Source organism: Ciconia boyciana, chromosome 5 (genome assembly GCF_034638445.1).
Source record: "Ciconia boyciana chromosome 5, ASM3463844v1, whole genome shotgun sequence".
NCBI lineage: Eukaryota > Metazoa > Chordata > Aves > Ciconiiformes > Ciconiidae > Ciconia > Ciconia boyciana.
In genome coordinates this window covers 82,978,450-82,995,544 of record NC_132938.1, presented here as the reverse complement: position 1 = coordinate 82,995,544, position 17,095 = coordinate 82,978,450, and the positions used below count along the sequence as shown (strand labels likewise).

Here is a 17,095-nt window from a genome sequence, read left to right as displayed (position 1 = left end):
CATCGAAAAAGCGACAGCCCTCCCAGCTCTTCACCACAATGGCCACCAGGATCAGGGCCCCAGCTGAGCTGCAGCCCTACTCGCCGTGTGCGCCTGCGGGTGCCCAGGACCCCCAGCAGGTCCCCAGCCCAGGGGACCACGTTACCTGCCCCCCCTCCCACCCCAGCCATCGCAGACCGAGCCCATGCAGGTGCCGGAGAGCTTTTCTCTGGACTGGCGCCCGTGCAGCTATTTGCAGGAGGCGCCGCGCGGCTCGCCCGCAGCAGGAAGCCAGCGGGCAGCTGCATGAAGCATGAGGGATTTCAGAACCGTTTTGCTATGCCGGAAGCACCCCATGGAGCCCAGGCAGGACTCCTGCGAAAGTGCCTGACAGAGTTTTACTGAGAGCGAAGAGACACAGCGCTGCCGCCGCGCTGCCTTAGAGTAACTTTTACAAGCTGCCCTGCACGCTTACAGCCATCTGCTCACAGCTATCTCTTCGTCTACCCTGTGCTTGGGACCGACAGTGACGTGTAACGTGGTGGGCTGAATGCTCCTGCAGAGCGCAAGATCAACCACTGCTCTTTAACAGTACTCCTGTGCTCCCTCTCCGTCCTGCTTAGTCCTGCTTGGCACCTCCGTAAGATAACAGAAGAGGTTTCCGCAGCTCCTTTCCTGTCTTCCACCTGCGGAGCACACAAACACCCCCATCCATCGGGAGGCCGGCGGGAGCAACGGACAGAACGCTGCACGCACCGAGCCCTGCCGGCATCAGCGCAAAATGTGATACCCGAGGAGCGCAACGGGCCCGGCAGATGTGCGAGCCTAACAAAGCTATTCCAAACCCATGTCTGAGTGACAGACCTGTATCTTCTTTTCCAAGCGGAAGACATGATGCTAATTCCCACCTTTTCAGGGCACAACAGCGTGTGTAAACCCATCAGTTTTGCTTCAGCACAAATGCAAATAAGCCACCTTGCGGAACTACGGAGCTAACAGAATGTGTTTGGGACACAAATGGGGAAGCGGAGGGATGTCAACTTCTCTCTCCCTTGCATAAAGCAGGGGTACGTCACGTGTACTGCTTCCTGCCATTATTTGCTCGATTCCTTATCAAGAAATACCCTGTCTGTCACTCTGTCGATGAACATGCCTTTAAATGCTGTCAGCGAACAGGAAGCTTCTGCGAAGGATTCCCGACAGGTATTTTACGTAACATGACACGAGGCCAGTCAGCGTGCCGGGACCGCAGGTGACTGTACCGAATAATGAAATGGCAGCACCGCACTCACCGTGTCTGTCATTTCACCACTCCAAAGCGGGCAACCGCAGAGGTCGGTAATTCTGCCCAAGGGAGGGAATACAGCACCCCATACAAAACACACAGACCCGAGGCCTCCAGCAGCAGTGAGGGTTAATATCTTACTTGCGCGATTCCCAAATCAGTGCCCCAAACCACAGTTCTTAGGCGTTCTGTCAGAAAGCTGCCTGTGAGGCCTTGGCGATGGCGAGAGGCACACAGAGCTGTCGTTCTGCTTCCCATTTACCGACAACCGTATCGCCTTGTTACCGTCCCTGACCCAGCAACCCTGCCGCTGCACGTTCGCTGCGTGAGACAGGAGGGCCGGAGGCCGTGACTCTGGCTCTGGAGGGCGAGCACAGTACAGATCATCTCCAGAATACCTTGAGACTTTTGAAAAATGCAGTCTAATAAAAAATATTATCTGTGAACTCAAACATGACTCAATTTTATTGCTGCCTAATCTAGGAAGAACACTTCACCTGGTAAGTTTTTTTCTTTAGTGTCTGCTGTCCCAGAGACAGATGTTTTGCTCTTTCCTCTATTTGTTTCTGCCTCGTCCCGCTGTGGGCTCCTCAGGGAGCAAGCAGGTGACCTTTATCAGGACTGGGAGGCTTCTGAAAAGGGCAGCTGTAAGCATCGCAACCAAATCCGTCCTTCTTTGGATCTCAGGAGCGCTTGTTTTACGCCAGAGAGACCCCCAACTGACGCCCACTGGGTTGCTTCTCACTCGTACCAGTGGGGAATTAGAGGTGCTCTCCTGATACCTTTCAGGAGTGGCGTTTTGCAGGGTTTGCCTAGGGTTTAGTGGCGCAGCAGAGAGCTCAAGCAGCACAGCCTCTGCCATCTGCCCGATAACGTGCACAAACACTGGGGAGAGAGATTACTGCTCGGCAAAGCAGAAGAGCTAGATGCATTAACCTCACAATGTTTTACAAAAACGGTAAGTCAGTCTCGGATTCGCCCGCAGGATAAAACGGGCACCAGAAGGTTAAAAGACCGACCCAAGGTCATGTGCCGAGACAGTGGAAAAACTGGAAATAAACTGAGGTCTCCTGATTCCTTAAGAGGTACAGAGAACAAACGAGAAGAGAGAAAGAAAGAGCTAGAACAGGCAAGAAAGGCGAAATGATAGAAGTGACACTGTGTTTCTATTAAAAAAAAAAAAAATCTTGGCTTACACACCTCTCTGCTGCAAAGTTACTTGGTAACATGCAAAAATCAACCTTTGACCAGTCTTTACTGTTTGATTTCTCAAGCCTTAATCACATGAAAACTTCTGAATGTCATCTGCGTACTGTATAACCCAAGGGAGGGGGAAAAAAAAAAAGACCAAATACATTCAGAAGCACTAGGAGGGTTCCAGACTCAGCCCACCTATTTTTTCAGGCTCAAAAGCCCCTGTGACATCTGGCTTTGATACACTGCAAATACCCGGACACTGTGGCCTACATTTAAAGGAGGGAAACTAAAAGAAATATACATGCCAGTAGGAAATGGGAGTTTTCAGACAGAAAGTAAAAATGAAACAGAAAAATCACATAGATTATCAGGACCAAAGTCCCCAACAGATTCTGCATCCTGTACTAAAAATGTAAAGTCTTCCTGTTTCTGTAACTACCAGTTTCTTTCTTCCTTTCAAAGATCTCAGCTCTGACACATATTTAGAAACTGGACTTGTTACGGTTTTAAACATGAGAACCAAAAATGTCTTCTAAAGAGTCAAAACTGAAAGTTTACTCCTGAAAAAATAGTTATGGCGTACCTCCAATCTGATCATTAGATTTTTTTGTAGACGCACTCACATCTTCTCATTTGCAAACCAGATGACTTCGTTAAAACCCTTTCTGTAGTCAGTCTACCTTTGCAGCAAGGAATGGAAAGTTACACACACTTTGGGTTGCCAGATAGGATACACAGAAGGATGCAGATTTCCTGACTGTCATGGGAAATAAACAACAGTTTCATACAAGTGAGGTTTTAGGCTACTGCAGCTGTTTTCAAAAGAAGGCAGTAGATGTTAGGGAATATGACCTTCTTCCAGATATTACAGAAAATAGGATAATTCACACTGAACGTCCGTGACCGCAACGTTGCCAAAATGAATGCTGCAGACGTGGAGGAACACGGGACAGTTTGAAAAGTTGGGTGTCACGAACTGTAGGAACAGAGAGAAATATGTGCCTACAGATACAGGGTTCTCAGCTGCACCGTGGCATTGCAAGTCAGGATTTCCCCAGAGCAGGCAGCTGTGTTTATGTTCTCTTTTAAATCTGACCTCGGTACATTTTACACATACGCACACAGAGATTTCAATCCACTGTAATGATTACTTACTGCTAGAAAACATTTAATACCATGGCATTCTAGCTGATAAAGTCACCGTCTGAACTGACATGTGGGAAAACATAAAGAAAAAGGTTACAAAGACAACAGAGTTTTGGGGGTGGAAACTCCAGGAGTAGAAGCCCTAGGGTGACAAGCACAGAGGGCCAGGAAACACTCCCAAGCACGGACCCTCAGTGATACTGTTGAAGTGCAGGGGAGGAGGGGGCAAGAGATCCTTCATCATCATGACATAATTGCACACTAAAAGGACAACCTTGGTATTCATCCAGGCCAGACCTGAGACTCTGCTATCGAGCACAAACTTCACACTGGTTTTAGCCATCAGGCTGTTTCCATACTTGATCCTACTCTGACTTTTCACAGCAGGCAACAGAGCTGCCTCTCCGGTTTCATATTCGGCAGACGGCCCAAAGTCCCGTTAACTTTGGGGCCCCAGCAGCAGGACAACTGCTCTTCACCACAGACAGGGCTGAGGTTAGTCCTTCTGCTGCAGCGACAACTCGAACGTGGCACAGGTGGGGAACCTCATCTTCAAAGGGCGACAATGCAATCCTGCAAGGCAGGGTTTGCTAGGAACACTGTCTAGTGCAGGTGGTGGTTTCTGAGCCACCAGAATCAACTTCACCGAGGCAAAAATACAAGCGTCTTGTCCCTGTGAGATCTTCACACAAGAATCTGGTTTGGTTACGCTGAGCCCCTAACCTATTTTGTTATACTGTAATCTTATCTCCCTACACTATAATCACTAACCCCAGGAATACTGCCAGCATGGAATAACAGGCTGGTTTACCATAAACCAGGGTCTTAAATTGTACGTGCCTGAAGACAGCCACAGCTACAATATCCTCCACACCTCTGACAACCAGGTCACTTACCTGGAAACCTAAATCTGGATTAACAAAACTAATACTGAGCCCCTTAAAAACATATTTGTTCCTACACGACAACAGCAGCCTCTTGTTCACCAGACAGAAAAAACAAACACCACACTGATCAGCTTTGACAACAGCCGACATACTTGGATTAACATTTTATATGAATCGAGAACAGCAAAACTGGATCTGAGCCCATTAGTGTGGTTATGTCTGCCCAACCCAGTGACGAAGTACCAGAAACTCTATGACAACCGTCCTCACGTTTCACGTTTTGTTTTAAACAAAACTTTGTGGAGTTCACAGGCATTTTTGAGTGCACATGCCAGACAGACGCCTCCTCCGCAAGGAGCACAAATGCAATTCAGGCTGGGTAAGGCCACGAGCGACCTGGTCCAACCTCCCAGCTGGCCCTGCTTGCCAAAAAACTTGCTCAAAAATTGAGCAGTTGGACTATGGACCCCCTGTGGTCCCTTCCACCCCGAATTTTCCTCCAGTCCTGTGAGAACATTCCTCACTGGAATGGGCCAGCATCTGGCTCTGCTTCCCTCGACACAAGCTTGCACCTTGCTCCATAAATAGTCCTATTACAGTCAGTGGGGTTCTTCCTGAAGTAGACAGTGCCTTACCAAGTCAGATCCTCATTTGGCTTCAGCTGATACAGCTACAGCCTACCCTGCAGAACTAGGCTAATTTACACTAGGGAAGAATCTCGCTCAGAATGGGAAAAGGCGGCAAAGTCAGGCTTTCGCTGTGAATATGCTGTTTCAGGGGGAGGCCTGAGCTAAGCTAGCAGTAACAGTTCACGTGAGAAGAAGTCATTTCACGTGGAAAGCAACCAGCATTTCAACGCTCTTATCAGTGAGCTTAGTCCAAGAAAATGAAGCTGCTTTGAAGAACTGTTGCAGAATTGGTGCCCACTAGAAATGTGTGTTAATTATCCACGCAATTTGTAAATTAATTTAATTAAGCCAATAAATGTATGTGCTTCCACAAGCAACAGCAGAGATCTAACACTGTATGCTGTACTGTGTTCTGTGCCCCTGATTGCAGGTATGTCCCTCAAATCAAACAGTAATCACTTCAGAGGCTAATTTCCCAGGTCTCAAGCAGAAGGTAACTTCTCATGCAACGGCTTCAGTTGTTCACATAAAAACACACCAGAGGATAGTCTCATGCCTTTACTAAGATGAACGATGTGAAGAAGAGACATTACCTGATTGGGCTGAATTTTCGGCACATGTGCTTTCCACATTTGAGCTTCCCTAGAGATTGCCGTCTCCAGAAGGAGAGACAACCTCTGGCTCTCCAGGGGTCCTGAAAACTTCATGGTAACCCTTGGATCCACCTGCCACCCAGCTGGATACAGCTACCTGCAAAACCAAAGACAGTCTGGTGAAATGCTGAGCCATGCCTTTCTGGTAAACCGAGCAAAAGAAAGCACAAAGGTGACTAAAGCTGCAAGACATGGCACAGGCTCATCTGTAACACAGACAGTGATCGGGTACTTGGCAAACCTACCCAAGGAAACCCGAACCAGTCAGTTCAGATTCAGGTGAAGCTGGGCCAAAATTGTCCCCAGGTCTCCAACACCTACGTGGGCTGGAGAGTACTGCCACTTTGAGGTTTTCTGTTTCTAAGTTATACAAGCAATTAGGCAAGATCTCTCCCGCTTCAGCAGTGCTAAAAAGTAGGGGTGTTTTATGAAAAACTCTTGAGAAGAGGGAGGAGCCATATGGCGAATACAAAGGGGATTTCAGTAAGTTGGTTGCCCTGGCCCAAATCTCACTGAAGTTACAACCAGTCTATGAGTGACTTCAAGGGAAGTTAAGACTGACATTCAAACGTTTTTCAAAAATCCCAGCCTTGGAGTCTGGTCGGTGCCAGCCTTACCCCAGTACTCTCAGCAGCAACAGGAAGTTCTGTGCAAAACAGAGGAACGCTTGTTTGAGAATTTAAATGATTTACAAGCTGAAGCCCGACAAAAAGATCAATGTTTTCCCTCTCTGCACAGTATGGTTTGTAGCTCCTCACAGAAGCTGCGACCTGTTTCATGTACAATGCAAATGTACCAGGGAGTTCAGGAAGGTTCCTCTCGGGTCTAATCACTCTGAAAGCATGTTAGATTCACAAAACTTGAGGGCACATCTCTAATTTTAGATAGGAAATGCGTTTTAAAGGAGGAAAAAAGCAGCAAACCCGGTGACAGCCTTTGCAAAGCATGAAATGACTATGAGATGGGTAAGTTGATGCAGAAAATTTCTGCAAGGCCCACAGTATTCAGAAACAGCTGCTTCCACTGGCAGAAGCGGTGATAAAAAAGCATGCAGTCTAAAGCAAAACACCTTGCTAGACACAAAACGGAAAGAAGGGGGTTCTCCTGGTCCTAGTACAGCCTCACTCAGCTGTAACAATGTGTCACAAAACTTGTAAATTTGACATGAAAAACCAAGCAGAGCCAAGATTTTTTTTTTTAAAGACAACAGAGTCCACCACCTGCTTTCAAATGGAAAAGATGGCCTGATTGAAAAGGCTATTCAAATTGTTCTCATACTGCCTACCATTACTCCGGCCGCAAATTTCTTGACAGTATTAAATCACTTAGGCAAAACAATTCAGCCCTGAAGGGTAAATCCATGGGAAAGTTATTTAAACTTTCAATTCCTTCTGCGAGCTCTTGTGAAATCCGCAACAGGTGGATATTGGCCAAACACTAACCAGGCTATTTTATAAAGACTAGCTTGTTAATAAAACAGTTTATGCTGTATTCACAGGAAATAAGGCAACACGCTGAATCAGAGAAAAATAAACAAAATTCACAGTGAAAACAATCAGTTTATTACAAATAATAACAAGAGCACCTCTGAACAAATGAAGATTCAAGAGTGCTTTTAAGGGAAACCGTAGAACAAATATTTTTCTTTATCAATTTACAGGAGTTTTTAGTGGGCGCGATTCACACAGAACCTGCACAAGGCATAAAATGGCACTCAAGTCCCACTTACAGCCAAGCAGGTTTTAAGTGGCAAATAAACGTCAAGCCTCTCAGTCCTGAACAGAAACCCCTTTTATATTAGATTTTTATAAAACAAATGCTTCGCCATGAACAAAGGAGAGGCTGTACTGGCTTGGCATATCCCTACACAAGGTTCCCAGCCCGTCAGTGTAATGACCCAAGGTGATTCGGGCCATATACAGATTTTCCGGCTGGAGGGAACACCCTCCAGATCCACGATTCCTGAAAGGGCTCAAAATGCTCTCCAGCCTGTCTCAAAATCACTTCCCGTCAGCCCCCCAAATGGCTAATTGAGCATCAGCGTGGACTGAAAAATCCCTATTAAAAGCTCCCCACTTGACAAGAGGGAGACTCTGCCTTGGAAGAGGTGGAACTACGTTCCTCTAAACAGAACCGTGGCTTGAACCGCAGCTTATTTATGTGCATTTACTCGTTTTGGCATGTCTTTTTTAAACCTCGGGATGATCCTGACGACACTCATGGCACTGTAAATGGGGCTGACAGTGAAGCTGAAGGGGAAACAGGGATGCACATTCAGAGCCTCCCCCCCAGCTCATTCCCCCGGGGGCTTCATTAGCATCTCATTATCCTCCCATCAGACACTCCAGGGTTCCCTGTGGGCTGGGCTGGTTCCCAAAGGCCGCATCACGCACCATTTCCAAAGCCATCAGCGCTTCCAAAGGAGGTGTAAAGCCCTGGGAAATGAGGACAGCAGCGATGAAGGCTGCACCCCCGCACTGATGGAAAAAAAAAACAGTTCAAATTGCAGGCGAAGGTGAAATATTTTGTCCCCTCCGGCATGCGGGGGGAGCATCCAGCAGACAAGGGATGAGCTGGGGAACCCCGCATCGGGGAGCGTAGTCTTCCCACCTTGCAGTCAAGAGTCCCAGAAAAGGGGTTTCTCCAGGCCTGTGCAGAGCAAAAGATGGGTAATTTTTTTTTCTTTTTTTTAAAATTTATTTATTATTTAACTGAACCTGCAGATCGTCAGTTGCTACATACCAGGTAATGCTAACTGGGGAACATCCAACAGGGTATCAGCTACAGTCTCTCAGACCACACCTGGAGAAGACGGCGATTAAAGGCGTGCACGAGCGCTCGGCGTTGCACAAAGTGAAATACATGCACAGAGAAAAACGGCACGGTTAGGACCAGACCCAAAGCTCGGCCAAACCAACGGCGAGGCCAAAGCCGGGGACCAGGGCTGAGCATCGAGGGCCAGGAGACAGGGAGCTCCTCGCTGCATGCTTGTCAGAAAAAAAAAGCAGCAGCTATATTTATCCCCACCACATCTCCTAATATGAAATATTGATGGTCACTTCTTGGCTTTGCAGGAAAGAGAGAGTAATTAGCCACCCCTCAAATCACTGGAGAAAACACGTGAAAAATTTCAGGCCAAAGTGAGCATCCTCGGGCACCTTCTTTTTCTGTTGTGACTGACAAACATTCCCACCGTATTTACAACACAAATGGGTTTCACAGGCCTCTGGGCCCAGAAAAGATCTTTTAGTGACCCTGATCCCTTTCTAGGTTGCCCCTGTACTGCCTCGGCCGGTCAATGGCCCCAGCAGAGCTCAGGGGCGTCTCTGGAGCACCTTTAAATACCAATGGCCCTGCAAGGGACATTTTCAGTGAGCAGGGACAGCAACTCTTCTTGACTTGCCAAGGGGAAAAGAGAGGGAAAAATAACCTTTCCTTTCTGAACTAGGGAGGTAATTCAATGAGGGCTGAGGCACAATAACCTTTATAAGGAAAAAAAGAAAAGGAATGACGCGCTTGAAAGTTTCCCTTGGAGCAACAGTGGTGCACAGACTTTTCCAATGCGGAGAGCACGCCAGGCAATTCGCCAAGCACCCTGAGGGCTGAAACAAGTTTGCATCTAAATTTACATAGCTCTTAATCAGATAAACGTACGCCATTTTAAAAAACTGCCAGCATGCTCTACGTGTATGCAGTGCTTCACAAAACACGAGGGAGCCACTGCAGAGCAAGCTCTGCTCAGAGAGGATGAGAAACGGGACGGCCGGCACAGCTTCCCGAAATCCAGCGCATGAAAGTTGGGTGAAGACCACGGAGGGACCGGACTCTCTTCTCTCTGCTCAGATCAAGATGATAAAACTTGAGCATCAATGAAAAGCAAGTCAGGGCTCCCATCAGCAGTAAAGATACTTGCCAATGTAGCAGGCATCTCTGCAGAGAACAGCAGCACCCAACAGGCGGGCTGAGCCTGCCCCGACAGCAAAGATTTGCTCCAGCCAAAAACTTGCACGCATTTTTCTGCGACTGAGCCCCAGAGACCCACGGCTGGAGGAACTGCCGAAGCTGTGACAGTCACCATAACCTAACTCACCCTAGCTTTCCACTTCTGTTTCCCTGACTTAAAATTAAGTTTTAGCTCCAGGGTGGTGGGTTGGGTTTTTTTTTGTGTGTGGTCACTTTGGGAGTTTTTAAACCACTGTTCAAACACTTCTTGAAGTTTCTTAATCTTCACTGGAAGGCCAACTCGCTACACTGAAACTTCTTAAAGAACAGTTGGAAAATTAGTAAAGGAGAAGTGAGCCAAGTCAACGCATTGGCTTTGTTTTGATGTCTCCTGTGAGCAAGGTCACAACAAGCTGCAGGTTGAATCTTGCTCTGAAATTAGAGAGTCAAAACTTCAGTGTGAGGTTTTCACTTGTGAGAGGCATTAAAAATCACCTGCTTATCCATTAAATACCCCGACGTGGTCCACAAAATGTAACCCATCTCATAAAGATCTTTCTTTTTGATCCAAGTTTATAGCTAACTTTACTTAAAGAGGTACTTTCAGTTTCCCTAGAGAAGTTTTATGCTAAGTGCTGCAGGCTACGGTTTTCAAAAGCAGTTTCGTGTTTGCAGTAATTGGGGCAGACAGTTACCTAGCCAGAAACACTTTTTGGTTGGGAGGGGAGGTGTATGTATTTGTGTAGGATGCAAAATAGTCGATTTTGGGTTTTTTTTTAGGCTTTGTAATCACTTGCACTGACAATAAAAAGTGCCTCCTGCAGACAAAAGATGCAGTTACAGGAACGTATTATCCACTGGCAGAACAAGCTCATAACACAGTTCCTGATTTTTCCCTGCCTCCAGTTGCAATTCAGCTGTGCCAATACCACTGCACTGTAAATAGGATCAGTGAAATCATTCAGGGCAATGATAAAAAACTTCTTTTGTTTTGGTTGTGAGTTGTTTTTTGGAGTTTTTGGTTGTTATTTTCTAAAATATAGATCATTTCATAGAGTTAACAAGATTTCTGAGACTAGAGAGAGCCTAAAAACCGCTATCTTTATTTTGCACATAAATCCAGGTGGGTATTCTGGACAAGAGGGGTAATTCCAATAGAGTTTAACCACCACATGCATTCCTGCAGACCTCGTAAGTATTTTCAGCGACCAGCAGCCAAATCTGCTTCAGCTTTAGCAAGCAATAACAGAATCTTACAGATGACCTGAAAACAGACTTTTCTGGGCGGGGGAGGAAGGCAAAGCAGAAGGAAGAGAGGAAGGAGACTGAATTCCTCCAAGCTCCAGCCAGCCATCTGTGATTTCAAATGATCAAAACGTCATTTGCACTGCTAGAAGAAATCGTCTAACTGCAAGTTGTGATTAGAAATTTCAAAGCTGTGAGCGGGGGGGGGGGGTGGTGGTGGGATGGATGTTAATTTTAGTATCTGGGGCTTTCTCTTGGCTTAACTCTTTCCTCACCCCATGCCAGTGAAGCAGTCTGGAAATTTATGCCAGGCAGAGGTAAATGCCTACAGTGTTGTTTACATCTGAGAAGAAAAAAAGCAGCAGGCATAAACTTCCTTTAGAATTTTACATCATTTCTGTGCCACATAACAGTTCTAAGAGGACAATGTTTCTGTGGTTTAGAGAGTAAAATTTCCCATGAATGCCTCACTACTGGAAATCAATGCCTAGCTTTCGGTCTTCTCAACTTGCCAAAGCACAATCCAATGTGACAGCGAGAAGCAGAGGACCAGCATGGGTTAAGATCAACTAGTTTGAGTTGTACAAAGTAAATCATGTTACACCCTGGTTAGTGGAAATAGCTTGACAGAGTTGTGAGACAATATATGAATTTTTTCAAGTTAATGACTGGGAGAAAGATGTTTGGGAATATAGTTTCAAATTTCAACATCTAAATAAGCGAGTGTATTTGAAGCAATGAGCTGACTTCTATGGAATGAACACTAATATACATTAAAATAATGCATTCCCCCATGAGAAATGCATGAGTATCAAACACAAATATACCACAGGTACGCATATGATATTGCACCTTTAACAAGCAGCGTATTTGACTTGTGTATAAGCCAGCCAACAGACCTAAATTCGGAAAGAGGTAATTTTATTCAGGCTGGGAAACGAAGAGGGCCCTTGCGATTTCTCTGTATGACTCACCCACAGCTAACGCCCACAACCTGCTACAAAGGCAAGTCTGTGAGATATTTTGGCAGCATCGTTCAGGCAGGCTCATGCACATCACACGCTCGCCACTTCTTTTCCTCCAACCAGATTTTTCCTGGGACTGCAAATAAAGTTGACCTCATTTTAGCGCCGGTTTTCCAAACGGATGAATTTTTCCAAACATTTTAAAGAAGCCTGCCAGTTAAAAACACAGGTCTTGCAACTGCAAGAAGAGAATGCAGAGCAATGTTTTGATGGGAGGGAAGGGAGGCGTTTTTAAGTCTGTTTTGAAACAGAGAAATTTCAGGACCTATTTAGCAACTACAGAGGCAGAGCAGGAGCCCGCTGGAGAGGGCTGCATCATGACCAGCAGCAGTACGCTCTTCTCACCACCATCTTCTGTTTCTATTCTCTTCAAAAAGGAAAACTCGGATGTAATTTGTCACAGCACCATAAACACTTTGAGATTCATAGAGCAATGCAGTAGAAAACAGAAACATCTTCGGTTCTTCACAGTATTCCCTAAGGGTAGCAAAAAAATCATCAAGAAAACAGGGGGAATAGTTTGGGGGAAAAAAAGTGCCTGGATGAGGGCATTTTTAAATAGAAGGGAGGGTGCCACAGAGCCACCGGTGACGGTGGTGGTATAAAGCTGCTGCCTGATGGCTGTCACTCAGGGGGGTTCTGCAGGTACAAGCCTGAGCCGTTCTTGCTTTTTTTTACAGCAGCCACCGCTTTGTAGAATCTATGCCTGCTGCCCAGCCTTTTCTCTCCTACACCCGGGGACCATAAACCAGGCTAGTTCTAAGAAATCTCTGCTGTGCTTCATTCCCCAAGCCTCATGACTGACACCACAGTTTTGCTATTTAAGGGAAGCTTAAATGATATTTTCCAAAGCAGGGACTTTTAAAAAACAAGGTAGAAGATGAACTCCTGACTGAACTTTCAGACAATGTCACCATTCTTCCCTCCCGGCGAGACAGGCATGCTTCCAGACCCATGCCTGCCCTACCCCCTTTTCTAATGGCTCCGGTTGGAAATGCCGGAGGAGGTTTGCATTTCCTTTTTGTCTCGGCAACTGACAAGATCAGTCCATCCAAGCAGCATTTGCCCAGAAAGGCCTCTGGTCAGCAACGGCTTAAATTTTCTGTGCCACAGCTCGCGAGTGATGCAAACAAGCTGTTTCAATCACAGCTCCTTTCCCTTTTGAGGCACTGTGTGGCAACATACCAAGTAAACGGTGGATAAAAGGTAAACTCAGAATCCAGCCCTAAGAGACCAGCTCCAGCTGCATAACGTATGCGTTTGATGCAAAGAGGAGATGAAACTCAATATACTTTAATGAGTTCTGCTTTGAGATTTTGGTTTATTTGAACCTAAAAATCAAAGGAAAAGTTATTAACCGATGGAGGCTGTTTGCTTGCATGGATTAAATTAAGCAAAAACAAAACCCTTGCAAACCAAAACCCCTCTATGCCATTTTATGAACACTTGCAAAAGAAATGCTTACATTTTACACTCTTTCAACACTGTGGGCTCATCATCTGGCTGCTGATATGCATGCAAGATGCCTCCTGAAGATGTAAACTCCTCACAACGTTTATTAGAATCAGCCAAGGGACTCGGGCTAACTTTTTGGTAGGAACTGGCCGTGCTATTGTTCAACACGCAGATCTCAATGCTCAGAAACAGCCGTGCTGCCACGTCAGGAATGTGAGCCTTTACTGTGTGCACTGGGGTATCACATCAAGGGCGGACAGCCCTCGTATGGGACAATTTGTGGTCATATGCCGAAAAGACGGTGCTACCTCCTTGTTCAGAACTGAAGCACAAGACAGGTATAAAGCAACTACAAACGAGTGTTTGCTGAAGTGACACCCATTATTTTTATGCTGTTTCCAATCTAAATGATGGGTAAATCCAAGAAAGCAACGGCCGAGCCCTGTACCAAATCGTCTGTACACCATCGGCAACGGAACGAGCATAGCTCCCAGAGGCAACCAACCAAGGTTTGCGCAGCAGTCTCTGGGTTCTGCTTTGGGACCTTCTGGATCTTTTGGGGACAAGGTCCAGGATCATTGGGGAACATCTGGGAACCCTCTGAGAAACTTGAGGGTGCTGCTGATGCTAGGTAAGGATAAGGTAAGGGGAGCCACAAGGCCTGAGGAAGCTCTAGCAGCTTCTAATGAGCATGATCAGCTGCCCCTGACCCAGGGTGCAGCTGCCCCCTAATTAGGGAGGGTCAAGCACCCTTTTAGCCAGTGCTTGGGCAAGGTCTATATAAGAGCCAGGCCCAAGACACTATCAACAAATGCAGAAGTTTATGTAAGGGGCTGTTGTGGGGGGGACTCAGCTTGATCTGTTCCAGTGTAAACAGTCTCAGATATGGTGGTGGCACACCATGGGGCAGTTCCCCCAGCAGATGTTGGAGCAGCTGCCTCTGCTAGGGTAGAGGTTTTGATGCAGGCAGAGCTTTGGATGCAACCCTCCAGGCTGCAGGGAGAGCCCTGGGCCTCTCTCTGAGGCTGGGAGAGATGGCTCTCTGTCCTGCAGGAGGTATGTTGTCTTGGAGGAGCTGTGGTGCCAAGTGAAGGAGTTGTTATAGGAGAAAGTGAGCAGGCTGTGCAGCATCAGAGAAGTTTCATGGGAGACAGACAGGATCTCTCTGGGACTCAGCAGCTTGAAGAGCCTCAGCCCCCATCTGCAACAGAGAAGCAGGCAGTGTCCACCCCCACCATCAATGTAAGTTAAACCTCTGGGGAAGGATGGAAGCGGGTGACTTCTGGCACTAAAAGGAAAGTTCCTGTCCCACCTAAGGGCTTAGAACTACAAAATAGGTTCACCACACTTGTTAAAGAAGAGCCAGATGTGCCTTTAAGCAAAAGATATGGGCCACCTTGCCCTAAACCATGCAAGACCTCTAGGAAGAAGGTGTGAGTGATTGTAATGTGTGATTCCTTGCTGCAGGGGACACAGGCACCCGTGTGCCAACCTGACCTATCATCTAGAGAAGTTTGCTACCTGCTGGGGGGCCAGACCTGGGATGTCATCCCCAGGAGGGACTGCCTGGGCTTGTCCAACCTTCTGACTGCTACCCCTGCTGTTCTTCTACATGGGCATCAGTGATACCATCAGGGCAAACTGGAGAGTGTCAAGTGACCATGGAGATCTGGGGGTGGCAGTCAAAGGCTTGGGGGCCCTGGTGATGTTCTCCTCAGTGCAGGTCAATAGTTGGCTGTAGAACTGGTAATGGCGACAGGCTTTAGGGTTGTATGACCATGGGATCCTGCTTGTGGAGCAGCATCTGCTTGGGAGGGATGGGATCCACCTCACCAAGCCGGGTGAAGGTATCTCTGCCAGTAGGATGGCTGACCTTATAAGGAGGGCTTCAAATGAGGTATGATAGGGCAAGGACAGTTACCAGGAGCCCTGTGAGAGTGACAGACAGGGTTGATGAACAAAGGGCCTGGGGTGATATGACAGGAAGGGATCACAAAATCAACAAAAAATGAGGCTTAAGCAGGATCACTTCCAGCATTTGCACGTAAGCAAGGATGCACCTGTGAGGTACCATCATGGAGAAATCCCCCCAAGCCCTTTCTGGGAAATAAGCATGTTTATTACCTATAGGAAAGACATGCTGGAAAGAGGAGGATGGTGGAGTTTCCCTTGATGTGAGAGAACAGCTGGAATGCGTGGAGACTTGCTTGGGGATGGATGACGAGCCAACTGAGAGCTGATGGGTGAGGATTAAAGAGAAAACAGATACAGGTGACACTGCAGTGGGTGGAAAAACAAGTAGATGAGGCCTTCTACAGACAGCTGGAAGCAGTCTCATGTTTGCAGACCCTGGTCCTCATGGGGGACTCCAACCACCCTGACATATGCAGGAGGGACAACACAGCAGAGCATAAGCAACCCAGGAGGTTCCTGGAGTGCATTGATGAGACCTTCCTGACCCATGTGATAGAGAAGCTAGAGATGTGTTCTGCTGTACCTCATACTCCCCTACTCTCATACAAGGAGGGGAGTGTTGGGGATGTGAAGATCAAAGGCTGCCTTGGCTGCAGTGACCATGGGATAGTGGAGTTGAGGATCTTAATGGCAAGGAAGAAGGTAAGAAGCAAGCTCACAGCCCTGGCCTTCAGGTGAGCAGGCTTTGGACTCTTCAAAGATCTGCTTGGAAGCATCCCATGGGGCAAGGCCCTGAAGGAAAGAGGGGCTCAAAAATGCTGGTTAATATTCAAGGATCACTTCCTTGAAGCTCAAGAGTTCCATCCCAACAAACACCGAGTCAGGCAAAAATGCCAGGAGGCCTGCGTGGATAAATAAGGAGCTCCTGGCAAAGTTCAAACACAAAAAGTAAGCATGACAGAGGGTGGAAGCAAGCATGGGTAACCTGGGAGGAATACAGAAACACTGAGCAGCCAGGGATGAGGTCAGGAAGGCCAAAGCCCAGCTGGAATTGTATCTGGGAAGGCAAGTCTAAGAGAAGGGATGTCAAAGACAAGAGGGGCTTGAATAAGTACATAGGTAATAAAAGGAAGGCCAGGGAAAATCTGGGCACACTATTGAAAGTAGGGGCTGGATAAGCAGACAGTCAGGTGGATTGAAAACTGGCTGAAGGACTGTGGTCCAGAGGGTGGTGATCAGTGGCACGATGTCTAGCTGGAGGTGGTGACTAGTGGTGTACCCCAGGGGTCAATACTGGGTCCAGTCCTGTTTAACATTTTCATTAATGATCTGGATGATGGGCCAGAGTACTCCCAGCAAGTTTGCAGGTGACACCAAATGAGGAGGAGTGGCTGATATGCCAGAGGGTCATGCTGCGATCCAGAGGGACCTCGACATGCTGGAGAAATGGGCTGACAGGAACCTCACAAAGGGTGAGTGCCAATTCCTGCACTTGGGGAGGAAAAACTCCAGGCACCAGTATATGCTGGGGGGTGTCTGGCTAGAAAGCAGCTTTGCAGAGAAGGCCCTGGGGTACTAGTGGACACTAAGTTGACCATGAGCCAGCAGTGTGCCCTTGTGGCACAAAGCTAATGGTATCCTGTGTTGCATTAGGAGGAGTGTTGCCAGCAGATTGAGGGAGGTGATCCTTCCCCTCTGCTCAGCATTGGTGAGGCCATACCTGAGTGCTGTGTCCAGT

The 17,095-nt window shown here is 47.2% G+C and overlaps 1 protein-coding gene across 1 annotated transcript in view; it reads right to left on the bottom strand.

Moving 5' to 3' along the window:
* Positions 1–17,095, bottom strand: part of CCNI (cyclin I) — a 34,937-nt gene that overhangs the window by 11,824 nt on the left and 6,018 nt on the right. The window contains exon 2 of the mRNA XM_072863376.1: positions 5,717–5,873. Coding sequence (XP_072719477.1) covers positions 5,717–5,830 — 114 coding nt within the window. The 5' untranslated portion in view covers positions 5,831–5,873. The remainder of the gene's footprint in view (positions 1–5,716; positions 5,874–17,095) is intronic.